The sequence below is a fragment of the Dermacentor albipictus genome, chromosome 1, assembly GCF_038994185.2.
Source record: "Dermacentor albipictus isolate Rhodes 1998 colony chromosome 1, USDA_Dalb.pri_finalv2, whole genome shotgun sequence".
In the NCBI taxonomy this organism is placed as follows: domain Eukaryota; kingdom Metazoa; phylum Arthropoda; class Arachnida; order Ixodida; family Ixodidae; genus Dermacentor; species Dermacentor albipictus.
This window is the reverse complement of record NC_091821.1, coordinates 350,465,232-350,492,412: the sequence shown is the minus strand read 5'-3', so window position 1 is coordinate 350,492,412 and position 27,181 is coordinate 350,465,232. Positions and strand designations below refer to the sequence as shown.

The window sequence follows — 27,181 nt, the reverse complement described above, 5'->3', positions numbered from 1 at the left end:
ATGACACATATATGGGGTTTCTCTGTAGGGATACTAAAATCGCTGTGTTTTGGTCACTGCATAGACGCCGTCAGGTAACATCGCCGACAACTATTTCAAATAAGAAAATTTCGAAAATGTCGCTGTCGGCACTGCTTGTATAATAGGGAAAGTTGTATCGAGAAATGGCAGCCGTCATCTCAGTTAAGAAGCAAAGCCTATATACGAACGTGGTCAGTGAGCAGTGACTGTGAGAAATCTGCACTTTTACTGAACATTATATGAGCGCTACATCGTCCAGACGATTCATAATCAGTTTTCATAATCAGTGCCAATTAAGGACAGAACTAGGCGGGCTCTGCGTTATCTGCAAATAAGTGCTCCACTGAGCCTTCTTTAAAGGATAAAGCAGCTCCAAAGAAGAGAAATAACTCAAGCTTCGAATGGTTTCTCCACTTCACTCCATAATGTTTCGTACTGTTCTAAAGCTTTGTGTTGCTTTATTCTTTTGAACTAGGTGTGCTCACTTGGCCGCCAACACATTTGAGACAGTTTTTACACTAGGCATCGCCTTTCTAATAGCATGAAGAAATATGACATATCTCAGTAGATTTGGTTTTAAACAGCACCTCGGAACATGCCTAACGCAAGAACAATTGTAGACTCCACTCCTTCCAATAGTTACTGTAACTCCTAGGTTATATTGTGCGAGGTTACTGACCAACAGAGATGTGAGATATAATGTCACTGCCACAGCTAACTTTAGTGAAATACCGACTTGACCCCATCTTAATTCGCGGCATATTTTGAAACGGATGCCCGCAGAAAAGGTGTCTCTTTCTGGGTATTCTGTAGTCTCCATTTCTAACCTCGTTGAAGTTTCAGGTTGAAGGGAGCCATTGCAGCCTCCCTGGACGTACACGAGTTAATCCTGTCAATATAGGTGTATATATCTTCGAAAGCACTCTATTCTAGAAGTGGTATATCAAGCACAGAGTACGTATACGTTATGCGCGCATCCGTTTTACTTCAACAGTTCAGGCAAGATGGTGATTAACAAAGTTACAACGGGAAGAGGTTGGAACTCATATCTCTAACGAAATTAAATTTGCATGGTTCGACCCGTACACCTTAAGCTGTGGTCAGTAATCATATTCACGAGTCTGTGACCGCGTTTCAGGACAAAGACACGAAGGTACGGCTCACCAGGAGAACGGCAGGGCAGGTGTATTTCCATGAAAATCTTAGCTCGAACGGCGGCCATTTCTTGAGCATAAAGCAAACATCGTGACAAAAACGAATTAAACCTGCAACGAAGTTCACATACACGTACATTATTTTACACAAACACATCAGGACGACGCACTTAAGCAGAGCATGATCAAGTAGATTGGCAGTCAGGCACACGACTCCGCGCAAATAAGTTCAGGCTACTCACGTGTAACTCGTCAACTGACCTCTAGGTTGGCCCCCGGACGTGAAAATAAAACAAGCCTAAGAAGTGCACGCATGTACACTTGCGTTGGTTATTCTTGCACCGTGACTTTTTTAGCTAAATGTTATGTTGGTGTGATTGGTTTCATGTTTTATTTTACCTTTTGTGTGTTCTTGCGCGTAATTAGGTCCCTATGTTGCTTCTACCTTTTATTTTCACTGCTCTGTAACCACTTTTATTATTCCTTTACAGTTTCCCCCGTCTCAGTGCTTCTGTTGTGTTGTATCGTTTCCATGGCGAAGGCATAGGGAAGTTCCAACTGAAATTAGAGGGACAGTCAGGATGCTCATGGCTATATGCCTTTTCTAATTCCTTCTTATATGCAATAAAACCAGCCGCGGTGACTCAGTGGCTGCTGAGCTGCGCTGTTGAACATGGAGTAGAGGGTCCGATTCTCGGCGACATTCCGACGGGGGAGTAATAATAATAATAATAATAATAATAATAATAATAATAATAATAATAATAATAATAATAATAATAATAATAATAATAATAATAATAATAATAATAATAATAATAATAATAATAATAATAATAATAATAAAAACATATTTGTGCACCGTTGTTTGGGAGCCTGCTAAAGAACCGGAGGTGGTTAAAATAAATCCAGAGATTTCCACTATACGGTGTCCCTCTAGCTCCTGGACTTAGCAGTTTTGGGATGTGAAAGCCCCACGAATAAATTTTAATTTGAAAGAGGATACAACTACCACGGCCACTGGATACAGTGCCGCTATTGTTGCAGACATCGCACGTGACGCGTCCTAAATGTCCTGCTCACCGTATCCATGGACGATGACACACATTTCGAGTAACGCCAACGTCGGTAGTAACAGATCCCCAAAGTACCCGTTGATCATTTTCATTGTGAAGATTCCATCCTGCAGAGAGCGAGTAAAGAACAAATTAGTTTCAAACCACTTGTGAGCTCGTGCATTTTGTCGGTAATGCCATCATAGTATATAGCCATGAATGCACCATTTGACCGAGTATGTGTTTCAGACTCATGGGCAATACGAGCACCCCCTCCCCCCTCTCTCTTCATTTAAACCTTGCGAACAACGTAAACCCTCGTTTAGGGAAGTACGATCTCATGCTGCGGCCGTCGCATTACGACGAGGCAAATTTGCAAAAAAAACGCCGGTAAATATTGCTTTGTGGGCCCGAAATAACCGAGGTGGTTGAAATCGACCCAGTGCCCTGCGCCGCGGCTACCTTTCGGAGTCTGCTGGGCACACCAAACCTGCGCTTTTTGACGGACTTGTTAAGCTCATGCTGGCGCTTTGCGAGGACTTCGGGGTCGGGCGACACGCGCTCGGCCTGTCGCCGCTTGCGTCGCTCCCCCGTCCTTCTCGCTCGGCCTCTCGATCACGAGGCGAACCCGGTACCTTCATAGCACGCACAGAAGGATCCGTGGCAACTGCCAGAGGAAGTCAACCCAGCGCGCCTCCGCCTACCCTCCTCCTCCGCGACGCTTCGCCTCCTTTCTCCATCCATGCTTCGTTCAACGCCACCTAGACTTTCTTCTTGCTTTGCCGCGCGCTCGGCGCGCTCCTCCGTACTTTCTCAGGCGCACGATCGTCTTCTCCACCTCCAGGCGCCTACCTCCTCCTGTGCTCACTTGCCTCGCAGCGACACACATGACCTTGCCGATTTCACAGGCGCCCCTGTTTACGCTTGCGCGTAAAATGAGAGAATGCTCGCCTTACCACTGGTACGTGGTACCACCGTATGGTGGTGCCACGTACTCTGAGGGAGTGCCACGTGACCGCACTCCCTCAGGGAGTGCGGTCACGTGGCACTGCGAAAACGCTTAGACACTCGCAAGAAATAGCATTTAGCATTTTGTAGTTTAATAGGCTTAGTTCGCCTTTAAGAGTGGAACGCAATAGCGTTCAAAGACCCCTTACTCCTTCATGCTTCCCGGCAACAACAGCTTTTGTAACCGTAACGTTTACCGGGAAACGCTGGCCGCGAACGCTATGCACGAAGGCGAGCTTTCTGGTAGAAACGCGGCCTCTTGCGTGGGTCGATCTCCTGTTATTGTTTCGCACTTACAATATTTAAGTCTGAGAAGACAACATAAATGACATGCGTTGTTGATGTTTTTTTCCATTAAGTTTGTTTCTGGGTTGCCGTTCTCAATATTCCGAGGAATAACTTTGTAAAGAATCAAATTTAATGTTTGAGCAACTTTGGTGGTAGAGAAGTGGTTGGGTGTGCGTGGCTCTGCATTCCTGGTCGAAATTCTTTTCGCCGAAGCGGCGTCCGACGCCGACGCTGGATTTTCTACGACGCCGGCTCGTTAACGCTTCGCGATAAAATGCTCGTACCTTCGCTGAAGCGACTCGGTAGCTGGACGCCGCGCGCCAAGAAAACCTGCAACACGGTCGCCGACGCACAAATCGTGCGCCTTTCGCTGAAGCGGACCGTGAGTTTACGAAGCAAGCATGCAACGGCTTCTGGGAAGGCGCGTTTTACTTTCGTGTTCTACCGATTCCTGATAGAGAGACCAACCATATTGCAATGTGTTTCTGCAGCCCTTGCCACGTTGTTTACCTTTACTAAAAGTTGCTTTTCAAAATTTTCTTCGGTAATCTTGCCTCGTTTTTTTTTTGTGTGTGTGGAAACATCTGGGCAGCGACACAGAAAACTGCGTTGAAAGGAACGAGCAGATTGCGCATACGTTTGTGGTTACTCAGTGCCGCAATGTTCGGATCTGGGTCCTCTATGAACAGCAGTGCTTCGTTGCTGCTGTGGCTATACGGGAAGGCGCTCCCTATAGGGACATTAAACAACTGAAAAATTGTCAGTAGGTGACTTCGTGACATTAACGTCCGAATTTACTATCGCTTTCGAGCCACAGAAGCTCTACTTAAATTTGTCGGCCAACATATGGCGGACATCTTAGCGGCACCCCTCACTCTCGTTTACCATTTAGACTGAAACGACTAATTGTAACGGACACTAGCGAACGTTGAGGTTCCTTAAAGATGTGACCAAATCTGTAATGTTGTGTAATATAAAGCTGGATATTATTCAGCCCTAAAAATCCTGTTCGTGCGTTAAAACCGCAAGAATATGCGCACACGAGTCACGTATACATCAAACAGATAGAAACATGCGTTTAACGTGCAAAAACCTGTCCATATCACGAAAGTCATAGACAGCAGTAATCGAAGAAGGATTTGGCAGCAGCTGTTACCACCTATACGAATGCCGCTTAAGAGCGCTTACATGGGATAGGGATGGAGAAATAGAGGGAGAGATAAATTTATAATAAGGCTCAGAGGTCGGTCTTCCAAAAGAGTTGTAGAAATCTGCAAGCCTGCCATGTTCAGCTATAGGTGATCGATGCGTATAGCTGCGGGACGCTGACCGTGGGAAGGAGGCAACCAATGCACACGTTTTCATCCCTTTGGACACAGTATAGCTGCCGCCACATCGAAGTGCTCAAAGCTGCGCTGCATGGCATAAAGCTTGATTGGACAAAAATGTAACTGGCTACATGTAATCGGCTGCTGGAAAAAAGTAATTGCAATTAGCGTTACCGCGAGTAAACGAACTAATCGATAAATTACAAAAAAACGTAATTGATTAAAATTACTTGGTGTAATTTGTTACGTACAAGTCTGGGTTCAACTCTGAAGATCCTGTATACAGAGACGCGACTAAAAATCGGCGCGTACATGCGTGCCCCACTCACGTGTCGCGTGATGGGCAACCCGCAGAACATGAGCGCCAGGCACCCAGTGGCGGCCATAACCCAACGGCGAGGTCGCAGAGTGGGGGAAAACTCGTCCCGCATGGGGCTCAGCACGGCCTGAACGGTGGCGCACTGCAAGAGGGAGAAATCGGGGCAACGCTCAACCAGCGTACAAATCGCGTTAGTATCAATGCACCTCGCAATAATGGCATGGCCGTCGCATTCGTGATCTTGTGCTGATCCGCGATTTTGTGGCGACGCCTTTTTTTTTTTTTCGGTGCTACATATCTTTTCACTCTCTGCGCGTCGGCAGTGGTCAGAGCGACGCTCCGCCCACGTTACCAGTGGGATCAGCAGTCTGTGAACGGTGGATGATAAGGGTGGCATAGAATCGAGCGGAAGGCATCGCCACGAAATTGCGGCCCAGGAGGCTTCACAGGCGTCATCCAAGTAGGAAGAAGTTAACACGAAGAGTGTTGCAGACTTCGAGGAGGGCTGCTCACCGGCGGCGGCTTACAACGCCCGCTCTACGAAGGCTCGTTACAACGCCGCTTATTATTTGCGTGGAAAGTTTCACCTTGACATATTCCCTAGTCTGCCTGTGGCGATCGTTTGAATGATAGGCCTCAAGCTTTTGAGCCTAACAGCTGGCACCAACAGGCAGCCCGTGCCACTTGATATGGCAAGCATGAAAGCACGAAAGAACGCGGTAAAAGCGTGAGACTTCTTATTGGATATAGGTGTTGTGAGGAGTGTGGTTTTCTTTTTTCAGTAAAGCATTCACGCACGAAAATTGTCCTAACCCTCCATGAATGCTCCACGGCCTGCAAATTGTTATTGGAAGATACTGCAAGCGTGTGATGGCACAATTAATTGATCATGCGAGAAGCTCATGCGTATATACCTGGGCGTTGAGTGCCATGCAGAACAGAGCCACGTAGAAGCAGACCACCCACAGGGGAGCGTTCCTGAAGTGGCTCACGGCTTCTGGATAGGCCACAAAGGCCATGTCGAAGCCTGCGGGAAATAATGCTCGCAATTATAGCGCGGCGTGGACGCACCGTCCTGCGGCTATAGCTTGCTGGCGGCACGTTTATGAAAAGCGCTATACCTGTATGGTCGCCAACCACAAAGCAGAATGTATACCTTTGGAGAAATTCGTTTTTGTCTGTGTGAGTGTGTGTGTGCGGTTGTTGTCGTCGTCGTCGTCGTCGTCGTCGTTGGTGGTGGTTGTGGTGTTGTTCTTGTGCACCGTCGACTCGCAGTCGACTCCTAGTGACGCCCTGAACACGTGAGCGCCGATGCGATCTGCTTAACGCAGGTTCCTTAAGCTCGTTGAGACGCTTCCCTGAGACCTGAGTAATCCCACCTAACCATCTCGTGCAGTGGCGGCACCGTTTCCTCTTGCTTTCCACTTTAGGCAGCATTAATTTACGTTTCATTGAACCGGCAGCCCGCATGTCACGACGAAAGTAAGAAAGCTTTGACAATTTCAATCGATTTACTCACGGTCAAATACTTTTGCTCGAGGGAGAGTAAGTTTTCGCAGAGTTGGTTGTCGAGTGATCTTGGTAAAAAGTATCGCGCAAGTGGTACTCCTTTGTCCGTCGAAAACACGTTGTGGAGCAACTTATCGTTAGTTGTGCGATGCTTTCTATAACCGAGAGCAAATTTATACCAATCGGTAAAACGCTTCGTGTGACACGCTCCTGCATGGGTGCTACAGGAAAGCCACCTTTAGAAAAAACATCGCCGATGTAGAAACGTGGATACATCGTCCTGGCGTACGTATGAAACTGCAAAAAAAAGTCGAGCTGCGTTTTAAGGTGAAACAAAAATATCAACCATACCAGTGTTGAATATCCATATTGAATGGAGAGGTGCATTCACGTCGGTAATAAAACTGTCCATTCACTGTATTCACACATTATCAAAGAATTGTCGCGTAAGAATATGCGGCATGGCGCTGGACTGACTCTAGCTCGTTTGTTCCCTTTGTTGGCGCAGCGGGAACAGGGGAGTTCAAAACACGTTAAGCACGCTTTCGACGTTAAGAAATATATATATATATATATATATATATATATATATATATATATATATATATATATATATATATATATATATATATATATATATATATATATATATATATATATATATATCTATATTGACCAGCTATGGCTGCACACTGAATCCCTTGCAGAGCACCCAAGTGCAAGTTCACTTTCTTTCGATATTAGTGAATTCAGCCCAAAGCACCGAAGTGCGGGAATACGCTCACCTGTGTTTTTTATCTCTTTCCGCTAACCACGTACGTATTTCCTCGCACTTCGGTGCTTTGCGCGGTATTCCCGTTATGAACTTCGACCAACTCGTCCCAAATCGCTATCCAAATTCGATATCCGTCTACCGCAGCACCACGCGGACAAAGTTCAAACAAAGGAAACATAGGAAACATGCTACGTAAGATGAGCGGCCATTGAAAGCATGTTCTTGTGCTACGTTAAACAAACAAACAAACAAACAAACAAACAAACAAACAAACGAATGAAAGAACGAACGAACGAACGAACGAACATCGGGAGCACACAGAAGGAACTTTGTGCTCCTTAGTTTAGGAAACGCTTGGCGTAAAATTAAGGAATTCGGTATATTCTTTGTTTTTTACAGCTTCTGCAAAATTAGTTACCGACGTTATTCAGCAAGATCGAACGTATTTGTGGACCATACCAGAGGTTATGATGTCTTCGATGTGTATATGTTGATTTGACGCCAGAAAGCCAAGCACGGAGAAGACGACCAGGCCGAAACCGAAGCTGGCGAAGAACTGCGTCGCAATGACTACTTCCAGGTCGCTGAAGAAAGGATGCGGAAAAGAAAGATCAGACGCTTCGTCTGTGATACGGGCTACACCTACATAGAGCCACACTCTAATGTGCACTCTCTAGAGATCAAATCTTTACCACCAACCATAATCGTCATCTATCTTGCGTGCGACATTCTATTTTTTTTTTCATTATGGCGATAGTGATGGCGGATTGTCACCGTCGTCTCCGCCGTTGGCGTCGCCGTTGGTGTGGTGGTCCATATGAAGTCTTCGATATGTTGGATAGATGCTATAATATGTAAGTGCCAAAGTTACTCTGACCAAATTTAATGGTCTTGAGTGATTTATTCGTCAGAATGCTGGCGATTGCAGAGCGCAAACAAGAGTCATAAGACGTACACTTCGCAGGGTATGACTGTTATCCTAAATCATTTAACATTTCAAGACAATATCAGAGATAAAAATTTGAAAGTGCTGCAATTTCATTGGTGCTGGTGCCAGTGCTCTTTGAGAATCTAATAATTCACTGGGTGCTGATTAATGCCAATGGTTTCCCGTTAGTCTCATCACGGGCAGCGTCAACGCCTGCAGCGCCTCTGGCGGCACTCAAGCCAACTTTTTTTGATGTCAGTGGTCTCGCTTAAGAAGTTATCTGTAATGGTTGTTTCCAACGTCTGTTTTTAGCCTCTCTCGTGGACCGATCCAGAAGATAGCTCAGTCTACGAATACGACGTAACTGCTGCTACTGCTGATGATGAACCATGTAATTTTTTTCTGAGAGCCGCGCTGATGGTTATGAATGCTGACGATGATAATTGTGATGGTGATAATAACTGATGGCAAAAAATTGGAAGGTGATTCAACCACTCGGTGACGTCGATCGAACATTGTCACTCCAGCGCGGCTCCCACAATAAATTACACAGTTCATACACCTCATACTCGCCACTAACTCGGTCAGAAAGACGTTGCCTTTCAAAGAATTTAACTAGAGGTTGAATCTCTTTCCTACTTTTATTTTTATTTACTTCTTAGATCTAGTTGTCTTTCTGTTCTTCTGTCGTCTTTTGTGAACCTGCTGTCATCTCTCTTTCTTCTTCTTTTTTTTCATGCTACGATCCGGGTGCTTTTAGGTCCCGAATGCCATGCGCATATCAGCGTGACATAGCGCTCCTGTCAGGAAAGTACAGCGAGCGCTAAGTGTTAGATAAAGGAAGTGTACGCGAGATAATTGACGATTATTGTTGTGGGACAAGATAAGCCGCAGTTTTCAGAGAGCAGACGTAATGAATGGCACCGAGCTACTTCACCCAAAGCAAGCACGAAGCGTTGTTTTCCATCGGAAGTGCTCCATGGTGTCTTTCCCCGTCATCAAGAAACGCCTCGTTCTTTTAAAATTTATTTAGCGCGTAACATGTTTAATTTCAAGTATGTTACCTTTGCAAAGCATAACTGCTGCGACATTTTTTATGTACGAGTTAAATCTATGATAACTTTTCACTAGTGCCAACAGTTAGTATCTGTTAGCCAACAGTTAGTAGACGGCGTGACAGTGGGTATAACCCTATAAGGGAGATACAAATACAGTCAAACGCCTTTCTAACGAAGCGCTTGGGATCTCCAAAATCCTTCGTTATAAAGGTCACTTCGTTCTAAAGATCGCACTACGTACTGTTCACAATAGAACAGGCCAAGCTCATTCGACAAGAGAAAACACGTTCAACATAAATTCAAGAGATAAATTCAATATAAATTCTAGAGAGACTTAGCGAAACAAGTAGCTAATTTTCTTTTTTTTTTTGCTTACTTCATCCGACGGAATATGCGACTGCAGCCGACCTTATTGGACATGGTTCACGGCATGCTCAGCGGCGAATCATGGGAGCGACGCAAGGCAATGCTGGGCCATCGTCGAATTTTGCTGTTGCCTCCTTAAATGCCGTCAAAATAACTGGTTCGTTTACAGGCTCTTCATTACTGTTGCTTTCGTTGACACTCACGTCCTTTCCGCCCTGTAATTAGCTCTGAGGACGTCGTCGGTCACAAGTTACGCTTGCAAGATCACGTCATCAACTGCGACGTATTCCTCAGTCATCGCAACCACTGATGTGTAGCTAGTCCAGTGAATGCAAGGCTGTAACGCTCGCCGACATCGACGCCTAATTTCCTTCGTTGCTCAGGCAAACTCGTTGAAGTGTTCTTAGTTGTAGACACTTTCACAGCACATGTGAAAGATAGGAATTCAGCCGGGACCTAATTAATCCTTCGTTAAACGTTAATTTCGTTGCAGAGGTGCACGTTGTTGCGCAGTTTGACTGTATTTGTGGGCAAGTTCAGCCCAAAAAGAACTTGCCCACAACTGTGGGCAAGTTCCGTCTGGTGTAAAATTGCACATGCTGAACTTTAGCGACAATTATTTGTTCGCCTGTCCATTATATTTCGCTCTCCATTTTCAGGTCTCTGATATTGTACTTAACCTGTTAATTTGTAAATATAATTTTTTTTATTTTCTTATTTGTGTGTGGAGGGGAAGGGGGTTGTCTTAGCCTTTGTGTTTCTTTTTCCATTTAGGCATGCTGCGTTTGCGCTCTATACCAGTCGACAACGAATACCTGTTCCAGTGGCTCAGTGATTACTATGCTCTGCTTCTGAGGGCAAGGGTTCGACTACGGACTGCGGCGGCCGCATTCCGAAAAAGACGGAATAATAATAAAAAAAAACCACCTGTATTACACTTTGTGTGCATGTAAACAAGGCGGCCGAAATTAATTCAAATCCCACCAATAAATGGCATCTCTCATGATTCGGGAGTTGCTTGGGGACATTAAACGTGTTAATTTATTTTGTTAATTACGAGCAGAATAGCGGGATAAATGTCTTTCCATCCGCAGGACATTTTACTGGCATATTCGTTAGTGTATACGCATGTGGCGTAGCGCATGTCCGAAAGAATGCAGTTTGCCCGATCCCAAGGCTTTCTCTTCCCTGTATAGTATTAACATGTTGAAGCTTCGTTTCACATGCCCGCTCTCACTTCGACGGCAAGGCGCTTTGAACGAATACATACTTCCTGAGCTTGTTTCGAAGCCTGCCAAAGCCGGCATAGCAGATGACGGTGCCGTAGCCCAGGCCCAGCGACAAGATCACTTGCTCGGCGGCTCTCCTCCAGAGCTGGAACGTCGGAACAACACGCGTCGCTCATCAGCTGCAGCCCGCGACTCGCTGACCAGACCCATTGACTCAATGGGCGCAAGCGACGGCCGCATAGCAACCACGGCATCAAAAGCACCGGCGTGATATTTCCTTTTCAGTCCCCATAAGCGCGCGCACAAAGAGCAGGGAATTCGAGAACGGCACTTTTACCAGCTTTAAGGACAATGCATCATAGATGCGTTAAAGATAATAATGAAAGGCTTTCATTTTCTTAAGGCGGTATACCTCCTCCATTAGAATTCACATTGCCGAAGGTTGATTTGCGAATTCTGCGGAGAGGATTGACTTTCTAATGCCCTTTCAGGAGTGTTCTATACAAAAACTTGCAGTTGTAGTAAGTGGCATATATGCAGTAGCAAGGATGCTACATTACATTATGCGGTTTTACGAGCCGGGACGACGATTTGACTAGGAGGCACGCCGTAGTGGGGGACTCCGGATTAATTTTGACCACCTGGGGTTCTTTAACGTGAACCTAAATCTAAGCACACGTGCGTTTTTGCATTTCGCCCCCCATCGAATTGCGGCCGCAGTGGCCGGGATTTGATCCAGCGACCTCGTGCTTAGCAGCGCAACACCAAGGAGACTAAGCAACCACGGCGGGTCTGAAAGAATAGTTTATACATTTTCCACCATGGCTGTGAGTTGCACTGGCTAACGCTCCCAGGGCTAACCTTGTACATACTCAGGAAAGTTGATGGGAGGAACGCCACCGTGGCATAGCTTAATGTTAGGACCCCCCCCCCCCCCTCCACACACACACACGTAATGTGGAAGATGTAGGTGCGGCTCCCACCTGCGGCAAGTTCCCTATTCGTCTATACCTTAATTTCAATTGTTCTTGCTATTTCTACATTTCAATTAAAAAGAACTTTCAGTTTCGCCTATCCGTCACCTGGGTTCATTGCCTGTCTGCTTCATATTGTTGTGAAGAACAAAAAATACAGCTTTTCGGTTCGCCTTTTTCGCCTTATTGATAGATAATATGTATTAACTTCTAAATTATACAAAACATACAAAAATATAAGGATGTCCATCTCTACTATATGGCTGGTTACCGTGACAGTAGAAAGCGCTGACTAATTAAGACGTCCGTACCGTGACAGACAGGACTTCGCTCCACTTGGGCACGATGAAGAACTTGAGCCCCACAGACGCTCCTGGCAGCGTGAGGACTCGCGCCAGTATGATGAGCAGTAGCCCGAACGGCAGTGTGGTGGTGATGTAGATGACCTTCACGCCGCGCGCATGCGTGTCAAAAAAAAAAAAAAAGAAATGATAGCTTACGACATCCGCAAGAATCACATGGAAGTTACACATCGTGTGCAGTAGTGGCGCACAAAGCGAGGAAAACTTACACAATTGTATGCAAATTCGGCAGAGGGTAAGATTTTTAGCAGTGCAGATCGTTCCCTGAAGATTGTACAATGCGCGTCCCAACGTCAAAGGAAACACATGAGTGTAGAGCACACACGCGCGAATTCACCCCCCCCCCCCCCCCGGCAAGCGTACAATCGCCTGTATTCGCAGTAGATTACTTATGGTTGGTGGACACCTTTCTACACAATTGTGCAGTGATTTGATTATAGCTTCGGCTAGCCAGCTTCGCAACAATGGAGCTCAAAAAAAAAAAGAAAGGAGAGCCGTAGATAAGAGTGTTCCCTCTGTCAGTGAACCACCCTGAACGTATATATTACGACAAGCCACAAACTCGTTCTCACGCTTTATAGGTGTACAGACCCCATAACTATTAGCAACAACAATCGAACGCATGGCAGCCGGTTTAATACATATGATTGGCATTGAACAGTCACGAAGTGCGCCGCTCGAACGATGAAAGAGGCACGGCCGCCACAGAATACGCGTGTTAAGTGACACGTTATTGATAATTAAATGAAATACATTCTGGGACTGTACGTGCCAATCTGATTATGAGGCACGCCCTAGCGGAGACCTCTCGATTAATTTCGACCCCCTGGGGTTGTTTTAGCATGCACCCGATGTACGATACACGGGCGTTTTTGCATTTCGCCCCAACTAGAAATGCGGCCTGGCGCGGCCAGGATATATATATATATATATATATATATATATATATATATATATATATATATATATAAGTGGATGAATCATAGGATACCCTATGAACTGTCGTAATAGGATGTAAAGCTTGCCTACTCCACTGTACACAGCAATGTTCCCGGCTTAGAGCATCGGGTATAGGCCGGGCGGCTCACCTTTCCCAGCGACCTGATGCCATCGTGGACGCAGGCAAACACGCAGCACCAGCCAAGGGCCACGGCGAGCAGAAGATGGGCCTGGTACGAACCTTGGTCTCGGCTATGGGGGCTGAACCCGAGCACTTTCTTGCTGCGTTGAAACAGTGCAGAAAACATAAGAAAAAACAAAAACAAAGATGGCTCGTTTCCCGACTCGCATGCATAGACAAATGTCCGCAGAATGGACGGCTCACGAGCATTATGTATGCATCCAAATAAAAAAAAACAGTTGATTTTTTTTTCGCTGTGCCATCAGCTAGCAAAATAAAGTACGCGGTTTGAGGCCAGCTCCTCGGCGCACCACAACGGTATTGCGGTGATTTGCATGTGTGCCAGTCATGCTGCAAACCGTCTGACAGCAAGCCAACGAAAAAAAAAGAGAAGTAATAATAGGGCTATAAAATTAATAAATGATGGAAAAGAAAGGAGAAGATGGAAAGCGCTTGCGCGTTAGAATACACGGATAGTCTTACATGGAGAGGCCGAAATGCGAGCCTTCCAATCAAGGATGCAGTTTAACGGGCGCACGTGATGATAAGGTTGCAAGATTTGTCGGTTTGTTATAAAAGCTGCGATACCATCTGCCGGTCGTTCCTCTCGTTGCGTTGTTCATTCCTGACACTGGCAACAATGGCAAGCAAGAGTGATGGCCATAGCAAATCGCGAAATCTAACTAGAAACTGGAAAAAATCACTCGACGTTTATCTACCATAGAAAGCAAGACTAGAAAGAAATTCGTCAATAAGTATGCGATGACTGCGCACGCATGGATGTCACATCCTCGTAGTTATAGCCCGGTTAGACTTTTGTGTTAGTCACACTGTTCTCCCGCAGTGCTTAAGGAACATTTTCTGGGAGACTAAGAAGCAGGCGAATACTTGTGTATTTCGCTGCAAGGTTGAGATAGCTATAATGAAGCTCGAGGTGCTTTCAAGTATTCTAAGAGGACACGCCTCGAAAGCTAAATACTCATCAATTAATCACTTAATCTACTTGAAAGTACATTAATAAATGTTATTTAATTAAAAAGTTACTTGTATTATGTAAAAGCACCTCTGATGCCAGTCGTTGCGAATATATTGCTTCGTCGCAAGAATCACACATTTACCTCTTCGTTTGCACTCTTATACAACTTCGCATGGACCACTTTCTCTTAAGCAAATAGAAATATTGCCTATTCGTGCATTTAAGGTAAGACCAAAATTTGTTTTATTCAGTGGATAACTGCTGCGTTTCATTAACTTATTTAATTCTGTGTTTCATTATTATTTTCATGGTAACCACTCAGATTGTTTCATGCTGTTTATGTAATTGTTAACGTCTTGATTGAAGTCTTTATTACCCATTCTATATATTACTTGTTATGGCATTATTTCAGGAGGTCTCGCCTGCGATTTGTAACCTTGGGACCTCCTCCTCTATATTTTTCTTTGCATCACTGATGTTGTATGAATTACAAAAATTAATTAATTAATTAATCATATACTTGTTTCATTGCTTGATTGCTTGAGCGATCGATCAATCGATCTCTACACCGCTAATCTTGTAGATTAAGTTAGACAAAAAGAAGTCGCTAGGCTACTCGTTACTGATTTATGCCGTCTATAACAGTAGAAGTAAACAAATCTAAACAACAAGGCAAGAGCGGTTCTTACTAGAAAAAATGGTACGACGATATTTGAGTGGCATTGATGCAGTTGCTGGCGAACCGCCTCCCCTCGAAGACGGTGTCGTTCGAGGTGTCGTTTCCGTCGTGAAGGCGAGCCAAACTCTGCGCCGTCAACTTGGACAGCCACTCGGGTTTGTACTTGTTCAGCGCCATCTGCTCCACCGCCTTGCAGGAAAACTGGCCGACCGAGGGAAGACGAATGTGCGGTCCGTTAGGAGCAGAAAGGGTCACTGCCCTTTCGTTTAAACGCAGGCTTAAAGAAAAATTCTAGTGTAGCACTCAATTAATTTAGTCTAGTAAAGCCGTCGTTTAAAATTATTTTACCATTATTTTTGGCGGAAAGAAGACTGATTACCGATTATTAGCGGAAAAAAATATGAATCAATCTTCCATTTCTTCGATCTCGTGCCACAACCTCAGCCCTGACACGTTAATGTGACGTCATAGACTTCTAGGTCACTTCTTTTTCGTATTTGGGCCATATTGAGGCAGGAAACGCCCTCAAAGTAAGCAGTACGCAGTTACGCTGAGAAAATTTGTGAAGTCAGGGTGAACTGGTGCGGGGATCCTCGGAGAGGGGTCGCCGCACGTCTTTCGTCTTTAAAGCCTGCTGGCTCACGGAGAATCTTAACGCATCTTAACTTATGCTGTCGCTTATAGCATCCATTCAAGGGGATGCTTTACCACACAATGCCCTATATAAATACGTGGGAACGGGAAAATCGTTTTGGTCGGCATTCGCCAAACCAATAATGACGTCGTTTGCACTTAAAAAGAAATTTCGAAAAAGTTAGAGACTAACAACTTTTGCGAACCGGTTTTTTATTTCAACTGTACACGTTAAAAAGAAATTGGCTAGTACATATGAAGGAAAAAAAAACAAGCATCACGACATGGTAATTGAGCAATAATAATAATAATAATAATAATAATAATAATAATAATAATAATAATAATAATAATAATAATAATAATAATAATAATAATAATATTTATTGTTGCCATCTTACAATAATCGTACATCAGAAGGCAGGCCCGTCAAAGCCAACGAAGTGGCTTGCGTGACTTGGCCCGGCATGTCGGCAAACAAAGTCAAAATGGCAACATGTACAGAAATGACAAGCTCGTGAAGTTCATCACACAAAATGAAACAGAAAATCAGCTGAAATCAGTGACAAAAGAAATACAAGAAAAGAGAAATGCAGTATTATACATATCTTACAGTGCCTTTAACATTTTTTTCAAGTTTCGTTTCGAAGTTGCAGTAAATATATGATCAGGAAGATCATTGAATATTCTTGGGACATAAGCATACCTACTAGCCTTACCAAATCTTGTATTGCAGTGCGGTACTACAAAACGCAATGTTTTCCGCAGTGCACGGGGAGCAACATATTCTTGTTTGAAATCAGGGTTCCAAAAATGTCTCACCACAACCGTTTGAGTGAACAAAGTTTGAAATGACGGAAGACCCAGATGTATAAATAAGTTCACGTTGTCGGCCGAGGAAGAGTTATAAACAATGGACTTCAACATATTTTTTAGAATACTGTCAATTCGACAAAGCCATCGAGATGAGCAAAACCCGAACAATGTAATGCCATAACGTAACACACTATATGCTAAGGCGTGCATGATAGTGATTTTTACAGGCATCGGAACAATGGATTTAATATTAAAAAGCAGCGAGGAAACACTTCTGAGCCTGCCGCAAAGATACGTCATGTGATCATTCCATGAGAGGTCACTGTCAAAGAAAACACCAAGGTATTTAATGGAGTTAACATATTCTACAGGGGCACACTGACACGATTGGCAAGTACGACAGTGTAGAAACAAGGGTAAATTTGTAACCGTTGCTTTAAGTGGATTTCTAAAACATAACAGTTTTGTTTTTTCTTTGTTTATTGACAAACAGTTGTTAGCAAACCAGGTCACTGCGTCGTACACACTCTCTTGAAGTAATGCAATTGCTTTTGAGTAACAGATATGTTTAGTTAAAAGGACAGTGTCATCTGCGTATTGAAATATCATACACTTCGAAACAGCTGAAGAAAAGTCATTTATAAATATGTTAAAAAGAAGAGGAGACAATATAGAGCCCTGAGGCACTCCAGCTTTCAAGGGTAGTTTGTTATTTATGAATAACTCGTTGTCTAAAGATATCACCTGTGAGCGGCCGGACAAATAGCTTTTTAGGAATTGGTAAAATGGACCCCTGAAGCCGAGCAGGTATAGTTTTTCAAGCAGGAGTTCGTGGTTCACAGTATCAAAGGCTTTAGAAGTATCGAGAAACAACGCACATGCAAACATGTTTTGTTCTAAAGCTGTGTTCAATTCATCGGAAAATTCCTCGAGCAGAGCAATGGTGCCCCGTCCCGCGACAAAGCCGAACTGACGACTCGATATAACTGAAAACTTATCTAGAAATGACGTCATAGTTTCTAAGAGAAATTTTTCTATTATTTGTGACATGATAGGCAAGATTGAAATAGGTCGGTAACTGTCCACAATACCTTTCTTTCCTCCTTTAAATAATGGAGATACAATAGCCGTTTTTAATTCCGCCGGCATTGTAGCCGTCTCTAGGAATCCATTAAGTATGACAAGAAGAATACGCGATAGTGCGTTGAAGTTTCGTTGGAGCAAAGATGCCGATATACCGTCTATACCAGCTGGCTTATGTCGCCTAAACCCAGCAACTATTCTTGCGAGTGTGTCGAGTGTTATCGTTGGTAAGAACGCGGAAGCCGATAAGATTTTTTCTTTTCCAGAGCGGCCAGCTGGCACCATTGAAGTTGCTCCCGAAGCGCGCGCGAAATGTTGATTAAAGATTGCGGCTGTCTGTGCAAGATCACATGGGAAAGTGTCAGCTAGCTTTGAATTATTAGTGTCTTTCCCGCGTAGGTGGTTTATCAGTGACCACGTCTTTGCCGGATTTCGAACGGATAATTGAAACTGACGTTGAAAGTAGCGGCGTTTTGCGCATCGTATAAGGGCGACGACTTTATTCCTTGCGCTTCTGTAGCTAGCGCGAAGCTCAGCATTGTTAGGAGTTCGTTTAAGGCGTTTCCACAGCAAGTCTCGGTAGGCGATTGCATTCATTATATCCACTGTAAGCCAGTTATGATTTCTTCTCTGTTTAGTTAGAACAATTCGAGTGCAGGCTTCTTGAAAGCTGCGTATTTTCGAACTGAATTGTTCATAAATAAACACTGGCACTCCGGAAACAATCAGTGAAGACCAGTCGAACCTGCCAATCATTTCATCCAATTTGCGTTGATCAACAACGATAACGCGCGTCCGCCGATCTGAGCTATTTACTTTCCAACGTTGAGGTGTGTTAAAAAGACGCCTCAAGCTGAAACGACAGACAGTGAAATAGTGGTCTGCTAAGCGTTGCGTAATCACGCATGAATGCAGATCATGATTAGGCGCCCGTGCGGCGATGTGGTCTAAACAAGAATGCGTTATTCGGCCATTCACAATTTCTTCACGTGTGAAGGTGGTGACCATGCTTTCGAGGCCAAAAGCAGAAAGGGCAGATAAATAGTCTGACACTTGAGCTTTACCTGGGCATAATACGTCAATATTTAAATCACCGGTGAGGCAAAACACCTCCTCATAACTGAAACGCTTCAAAACAGTCTCTAATTCTATTATAAAGCGACTAACGCTGTTTGCAGGAGGCCGATAGATCGCTAACAAAGTAAGAGTGGTCTGAAGAAAGCTTACATTTAAACACAGGCATTCAGCATGAGCCAGATCTACATCAATGCATGATACTGTGTACTTTTCATTCACAAAAACTGCAATTCCACCCCCTCGACGGTGTAAACGAGTGATAAATTTTTCACTATAACCTTTTATGGCAAAAAATTGTGTGCTTGATTCGGGAATATTTATTTCGGTTAGCACAAATACATCTACAAAATTTCTGGCATCTTCTGCAATATGTTTAAACTCATCCCAGTATTTACGTAGACTGCGAATATTTATATTGACCAAAGTAAAGTCTGATTCGGAATTCGGACCGAAGCTGTCCTTAAAAGCTCGAAAGCTCGGAAAATCAAGCAAAACAGACGGATACATATTCATTGGATTTTTTCAACATCCATTTCATTGGTAATGCGAATGAGTGGAGAGACTTCGTCCTTCTTAGCGAAGATTTTGCCTGCTCTCACCCACACGAACTTGTACTTGTGTAGCTTGCCTGCGGCCCGGGCAAGCCAGAACAGATGCCGATTTGCCTTGGTTAGATTGTCATTAAAGTAGAGCTTCGGAAGTACTTTGGATTCACAGAGCTGTCGAAGCTTTCCACGAGCCCTCATCCAGTTTTCTTTCATGTTTACCGTTGAGAAACGAACCAAGACTGTAGGGACAGTGTCTGTTTTGCCAGAAAGTCGGTGGACAGCAACGACGTCAGTATCAACAGAAAATTCGGGTAAATCAATTTTATCAGCCAGATCATGCAGTATTTTTTTCAAGTCTTCCTTATTATTATTATTATTTTATTATTATTTCAAGTCCTTATTATAATAATAATAATAATAATAATAATAATAATAATAATAATAATAATAATAATAATAATAATAATAATAATAATAATAATAATAATAATAATAATAATAATAATAATAATAATAATAATAATAATAATAATAATAATAATAATAATAATAATAATATCCACAATCGTTGTTGCTCCTGTGTGACGCAGTTTGTGGGAAGTGTCGACCAAACAGGTTGCCCGAAGTGAATGTGCCATAAAGACGTCACGTAGCTCCCTACTAAAAAGCGAGGATACAAGGATCCGCTCCTTTTCGTCAAGAAACAGCAAAAAAAAAACACAGAAAAGAAAGAAATATATTCTCACATGGTATCCACGGGGACAGCAAATAAAAAAAATCGTTGTAGCGAAATTCCTCGTTATTCACTCACAACGCCTTCCTCCTTGACGTAGCACTGTTCGTCGGCCCAAGACGGGTCGCACTGCGTCCACGGCAACGTCGTCGTGCCCCCCAGCGAGTAGTAGAGGAAAATGATGACGTAGGCCAGCACCATGCTGTTGAAGACTGCCAGCGACACCGAGGCGTACACCATGGCCCAACCCACGCCTGCGGCGGTGCCACTGAGCTATTCATTTTGTGACTATACAAGCATTTCATCTTCAAGATTAAGAGGAGACGCGGCTTTGACCAAAGATCTGGTCTGCGCCGGTGCTTAACATTATTATATTTACAATGCACGATATGAGATCTAGTCTGCCAGACAGCGAGACGATTTCATGGTCCCGTAGTATCAGCTTCACAGGTAAAACGCACAATATGATGCTTCAAAATGTGTGGACAAAAGGAAGAAAGGCACGCGAGCTTGATGTCCTCCGCATGCAAGAATTATGCGTGAGCGATAAGAATTTTTTTAATGAGAATATTTATGAGAATACAATAATAATGGATGCGGAAGCTAGACTTTATTTTAGGTTTATCCGATACGAACGGATTTCTAAAAACTCAAAAACACCATGTCAGCTCTATAAAGCGTGTTTACTATATATATAGCGTAGAGGAGAGAGCAAAAACTAAGCGCGGAAATCTTGCACAGATTATTCTGCATGCGAGAGCCTCATGACTGGGACTTCAGATTGCACACACCAGGGCGCATTATTATAGAAAGCTTGCGTTGGGACGTAGTAGTATTCTTCTAGTTTTTTTTTTTGTCAGCCCTTGTGACCACGCATTGACTCGTCGAGAGTGGGCGACAGCAAAACGAGCGCATCAATGCGCAGGCACGCAGTTGTTACGAGTGCTGTGGTCACTTGCAGCAATGAAATCTCTGTCACGGCCGATATCGAAAACTGGAAGCTGCCGAAAGCAAAACCGTCGGCCGCTACAGTTTTTCACGAAATTTTGTGATCTATACTGTCATAATGTTCAGTGATCGAATCAAAAAGAAAGAAGCTTACAAGGCTCTTCTAAAGTAGTTCTTCTAAAATAGGGGCGACAGCCGCACGACTTGCAATGCTCCGGGAGATGAAGTGGCCAAACCCCTTGAAGAGACAGTTCGCTGAGTCTTACAATATAAAAATTAGTGACAATGCATGTATCAGCGAACCGCCCCTCGCTCTTCATGACAAGGAACTGCGTTACCTAAGTCAATTTTGATTATGCGTCACTTGGTCAAAGTTGCCTCGATGTATCTCTGTGTCTCGTGCATGTCACGGTTATGAACTGGCACCTATATATATGTTACACATATCCTCAATAAAATATCAGTTGATAGTCAGCGCCGTGTCGTCGTTTTATGCCTTCTTTTGTCCGTGTCTTGTGTTGCGCTGTAACGAAGCTTATTCTTCATAAACGCTCTTTGCGATGGGATGGACGGCTCACCAATAACAAGCCCAGCATCCCAATTGGCTGGAAAATGCTCTTAAGAACAATTCTAGCGCCATATAGCTTCCTGTGAATACGGGCCCAGGTATACTCATTTCAGCAGACGACTGTTGGTTCTACATGGGACAATGGTTGTACTCATAGGGAAACAATTTTTTTGACCTCCTTAAATGTATTTAAAACGCATAGATACCACCTCTGAAGGCAATAAATAAAACACACCGAAAAAATGTCAAATGCTGCGTCTTTGTCAAAGAGTGCTAATATAGAAATAGCGAGGTAACGTCGCTTTTAATGTGATGCCTCTTAAGGCACCCTTATACATCAAAATCCGTCTCGAGCATTTTATTAGGCCGAATATACAGTCTGATCGGTTTAAGATTTATGCGAGTAAATGCCTCAGTATGTCACGTGTAATGGCTTCTTTATCATCGTTGCGCAATCACTTACATTTTGCGCGTTTTTTTCCCTCTCGACAAATTCAGGGCCAAAACATGCTCCACTGACGACAGAGTAGGAATTCAATATCAGATATAATGATTATTTTCCTTTGGCGCTTTTTGTCCGCAGTTGCCCCTTCGCAGCGAAAGTCGTCATATACAACACAGGAACGTTGGAGCCAGCGCGAGTCGATGAATATTGAGCTCGATGCTGCAGACCGACGAACACTGCCACACAGCAATCGCCAAGCGTCCTTGACCTAAATATAACTCTCACGTTTTGCGTTTCGACCATGCTAGCAATGGTCGTTACAGATTTGACGCTCGAAGACGTCGGTGTAACAGGAATATAAATCATACAACGGGACACAGGATCCGTCTCCCTATACAGGATGGGAAAGTTGGGAACTGCATTGATTGTCATTGTCACAAATGAAAAACTCATTTGCGCGACTATTTCTGCGTTCCGCCTGTATCGGAGTGCGGTAGATGCCGCTGCCACCCTGTTACGGCGATTGGCTGATGGCCGTTCTCACACGAATGGGTCGTGCATGACATGAGGCTTTGTGAATCCGCTTCAAGAGGGCAGTGCCTTCCGCGGACAAAAAAAAAAAAAAGCGTTACTTTCAACAGAAGGCGCCACAAGCAAGGCTGTAGTATATGATAAGTATACTGCTCACTTCGACTGCACGTTTTGTCGTTTTGTATATGCAGATGGGCACAGTTCTTGCATGTACCATTTAATACCTTTACGAAGAGCGAGTTTCTCAAAACTTTCGGAATAAGAAAATAGGAAAGAAAGAAAGAAAGAAAGAAAGAAAGAAAGAAAGAAAGAAAGAAAGAAAGAAAGAAAGAAAGAAAGAAAGAAAGAAAGAAAGGAATAAATAAAGGATGAGGAATTTGCAGGCACGTGAACACGCTCTTGCAGCTTGCCTTTTGCTATCGGGTATCCATCGAAGGCTTTTGTCTGTGCGTATCCGGAGAATTGGCCAAGGATGAGCTCCAGCAGGTACATCGGTCTTCCGGCGATCATCGTGAGCGTGATGTACGGTATAATAAATGCCCCTGGCGTCAAAAAACGAAAGGAGCAAATAATGATCGGAGCCGCTGTCTCGTGGAGTAGACTGTAACGTGGTCTGAGGGTGAGAAAAGGAAGCCTACACTTTCAGGCGATCGTCAGGCGATTAACGGCCACCTATATAGGCAGGAACTGCTTCTGTACGGCCGCTGTCTAATTACACTTTCTGAGCATGAAAATAACTGTAAGCTGGCAGTTTTCTTTCACTGAGGACTGTATTCGCGTAGGCCCAAATGCATCCTCGCCACCCCTCTTCCATTTTTGGCCTGGCAAGGAGGATGAACGGAAACAGGAACGTGTTCAAACACTACAACCAATGCAACTGGACAATTGACAATAATAGAGGGGTTACTTAGGAAAACGGCTGCAGTAGAAAGCCAGGATTTGACTGTAGTTGGTTCATGATCAGATGAGAACAGCGCCATCACATGTGACGAAACAATAAGGAGCACATAGTCACGACGCTGACTGACAGCTGCATGTATTTCTTGACACGCCCTGTCTTTTATATGCCGATAAATAACAAGATGTATTCAGATGTGTGTATGACGAAAAGGCCGCGAGTGCTTTGCCGTGTTTGTGCGTTTCCTTCTTTTCTTTTTTTAATGCTGCTATAGTCTTGTTCTTTACCTGTGTATAGAAGGCAAGGCATGTCAATAAATGCGCACCTTTATAGTCTGCTCCCAGTGTACGTTTTCCTTTTGTTTCGTACCATGTCGTAGCATTGTTGATGCAGTGGAAAGGTTCTCATTTTTTTTCTACCACAAGAAGCTACACATGTTAATGAATGCCGCTGCAGCTTAAGCAGCTGTCTGTTTGTATTAGTTTAGCCTTATAAATAAATAAATAAATAAATAAATAAATAAATAAATAAATAAATAAATAAATAAATAAATAAATAAATAAATAAACGAAAGTCGTGACTGTAAATCTACCACGCGAAATTATTTAAGGGAATTTAAAGAAATTTAAGGGAACACTTTTTCACCACGTCATTGCTATAGGGGAAAAAGACTGCGCTGCCACTGTGCGATTTGTTCGGCGTCCGTTGTTCGTCTCCAGTGTGGCGCTTTCCTTTCGCATTTCCAATTTTGGTGGGGAGAGTAACTGCTGCTTGCCCCCTTCCCGTCCATGAACATTTTCTGTATATTTCTAGTTTTGTTCATACTGGGCTGAAGCTGTGGCTACACACGACCCACACGGAAGTGTGCCACAAACACGCAAACGCAAAATTTCAACTTGATCGCCCGCGCTTGTGCTGTAAGTTTGCATGTGTACAGATATATAGTTTTCCACGTGACATCGCGGACGCAGCATCTCACGGTGCTTAAGTATAAACGCCATGCAAGCTATACTGCACACGACGGCGACAAGCGATGCGACGGAGACAGCTGTCGCGTCCGCTCTTCACGTACAAGTCGAACCCCACGGGAGCGACGACATCAAGCGACGTCTCCGCGGTGTTGCCGGCATGAGGGCAGCAAATACGCGCCGAAACTGACGTGACGCGTGCTTTATGATTTTAAGTTGACGTGTTTTACTATAAAGAGCCGCACAAAATGTTTCTGAAGGTCTTGCAGTAGGTCCTTGTACTTGCACGTACGTGTCAAAATTTAGTCGTGTGCTCGGTACGTGCGACAATCGGTAGTACTTGACTGATGTACATCCAGTTCCAGCTTCACGCTATTGGCTAGTCGCTCGTAGTACTTTCGGACGATGAGCGACGAATTCTAGATCGAGCGACAAGGGACCTAGCGACGGCCCGTTCCGTTGCTCATCGCCGTCGCGCACAAGATCACTCTCATGGGGTTTGGGTCTTATGTCATGCTAATTCCCGAACAAAGCGGCCAGGATGACCTCAGAGCACCGAATCACGCGTACATTGTTTTGCTCTTTGACGGCGTCCGTTTTCTCGTCGGATCGTCACTCACTCTGAGCGACAGAACGTAAATACCCGAACTATAGAGTTTCCCCTTACTCTGTGGTTTTCCTGCATTGCACTTGCCGATAGTCAGTGTCATCCTCATCATGCTCTGCGGTGCAGCATCATCATACGGCGCATAGCGTGGCCTCCAAGATTGCACCACCGACGCAATCTCGGAGGCCACGTACACAACAAAGAAACAATTGGGCGACGTGCGCACACGCTTCCGAGCTGGTGGCGCTACCTGCCACTACGCCGGAGAAACGCTCCACGACTCCAGTCGGCTGCGCTTTCGAAATGTTGCTCACCACCGCCGTTGTCGTAGACGACGTACGGGAACCGCCAGACGTTTCCCATTCCGACGGACATTCCGATGAGGGAGAGGAGGAAAGTGCACTTGCTTCCCCACTGGTCTCGTTCCTCCATGGCTGCGTCCGGGCGGGTATTCAAATGAGTGCAGCGTTTGGGCGGAACGCGGGGGTGCATTGCCCGCAAACACAATCGACCACGTCGATGGCATGCGTGCCAAACGGCGAGTAACACCGCAGCAGGCACGGTTGTGCTACATGATTGTTACGTCAGCGCAAGCTTCGGCTGCATAACGATTAGGATCGAAAAATGGGGTGGATCCCGATTTGCGCACGATGTTGCGTGTTACTGCGTGAGGTAGCGTAAAAAGGGTTCTTTTTACTTAGAGTGCTACACTGGGAGGGGGGGGGGACTAAGTACGCGAGAGTAATCTATTTACGTTATGTGTGATTCCATTTATTATAGAACAGGAAGTTTAGTGTATATATATATATATATATATATATATATATATATATATATATATATATATATATATATATATATATATATATATATATATATATAATGGCGTCACCGTCGTATAGCAATATCATAAACTTTTCGAACGTGTCTTTTTGGTTAGTGTAAATTACTGTACATTTAAAATGATCAAGCTTTTGCCCAGCGACTTGTGGTTTTAGCAAATTCCAGCTATTCAAACACTTTGATAATTTCGCGCGAAATTTGAGATTACGGGAAGCCTTTCATGGACGATCATGGGAAAACGGTGCTCGTAGTATAGTTCCGTCTCAAAAGCATTGGACTCCCCCGGCACAGCGAGACAAATGCTTAGATGTATATATCCGAGCGGTTCAGAGGGATATTCTTAACACCCATAGAGTGCATGCGCCCTTCCGTCACAACCTATCTCGAAATGAAACCAACGCCTTGGATCAGTTAAGCTCACGCCAATATGCCGTTATCAAAACAGCCGATAAAGGAGGAGTGATCGTAGTAATGAACCACGAAGACTAGGAAGACCGCCCCCATCTGTTTCCCCATCTTCTGTTTCCGTGTTTTCTAGAACTGCCCGGCTGTTTTTACACTTTTTCACTGTGTACTGGTTCTCCATTTTTTTTTTATTAGGGCTTGATTATGCCCATGTCGTGTGGGAAAAAGTGATACGTGTCTAGTATCTCAATATAAAACCGTAACGTGACTACACTTGTATTCAATCCGACGAAGGCCGGTCCTCCTGCCGAAACGCCAGGAAAAAAGCTAGATATGCCATAACATTCGTATTTTTTTTCTTTCTTGAACCTCTCTCACACACACTATATATATATATCGAGCGGCCAGTCGCGCGGCAATATTGCGTGCATTTGCGGGCTTCTTTCACGCTCGGAAGAAAACTTTTTTATGTAGCCCGTATTGAGCAACAGAAAACTGTACCTGGAGTTTTTCATGTCACTCTACAATTTTCTCACTGACACTTTTCATCTAAATATAATGTTTGGGAAGTTGATTAATTTGTTAGGACTAATTACCTAATTAGGAGGAATGAAAAAATACTTTGAGTATCTGCAAGCGGTGGCAAACAACATTACCTTTGTTCTGACCAGCTACGTGGCATTTGCGTATTTTAAAAGTCTGGCTAAAGTTAGATGGTACACCCTTTACATAGTTATCTTTTCACTCACTTCCATTTCCCCTTTTCTTCATTACTTTCTACGCTACAATTTGAACCATTCAAGCACAGCTAATCACCCCTATGCTTTCCTTGGCTTCATTGCCTGCTGGCTTTGTAATGGTGGTGATCAACAAACACCGAGCCCCTACGTTTCCCTTCTCCTCGTTCATGTATATAAGTATATCACAAT

At 44.1% G+C, this 27,181-nt stretch overlaps 1 protein-coding gene across 3 annotated transcripts in view; it reads right to left on the bottom strand.

Moving 5' to 3' along the window:
- Positions 1–27,181, bottom strand: part of LOC135909642 (sodium-dependent proline transporter-like) — a 29,993-nt gene that overhangs the window by 2,217 nt on the left and 595 nt on the right. For all 3 annotated transcript variants that reach the window (XM_065441662.2, XM_065441660.2, XM_065441664.2), the window contains exons 2-13: positions 25,319–25,438; positions 22,942–23,073; positions 20,118–20,293; positions 15,160–15,350; positions 13,463–13,595; positions 12,324–12,458; positions 11,080–11,183; positions 7,917–8,041; positions 6,088–6,200; positions 5,184–5,315; positions 2,259–2,358; positions 1,186–1,286 (exon numbers count right to left, since the gene is read on the bottom strand). In XM_065441662.2, the coding sequence (XP_065297734.2) occupies positions 1,186–1,286; positions 2,259–2,358; positions 5,184–5,315; positions 6,088–6,200; positions 7,917–8,041; positions 11,080–11,183; positions 12,324–12,458; positions 13,463–13,595; positions 15,160–15,350; positions 20,118–20,293; positions 22,942–23,073; positions 25,319–25,436 (1,560 nt within the window). In that variant the 5' untranslated portion in view covers positions 25,437–25,438. The remainder of the gene's footprint in view (positions 1–1,185; positions 1,287–2,258; positions 2,359–5,183; positions 5,316–6,087; positions 6,201–7,916; positions 8,042–11,079; positions 11,184–12,323; positions 12,459–13,462; positions 13,596–15,159; positions 15,351–20,117; positions 20,294–22,941; positions 23,074–25,318; positions 25,439–27,181) is intronic.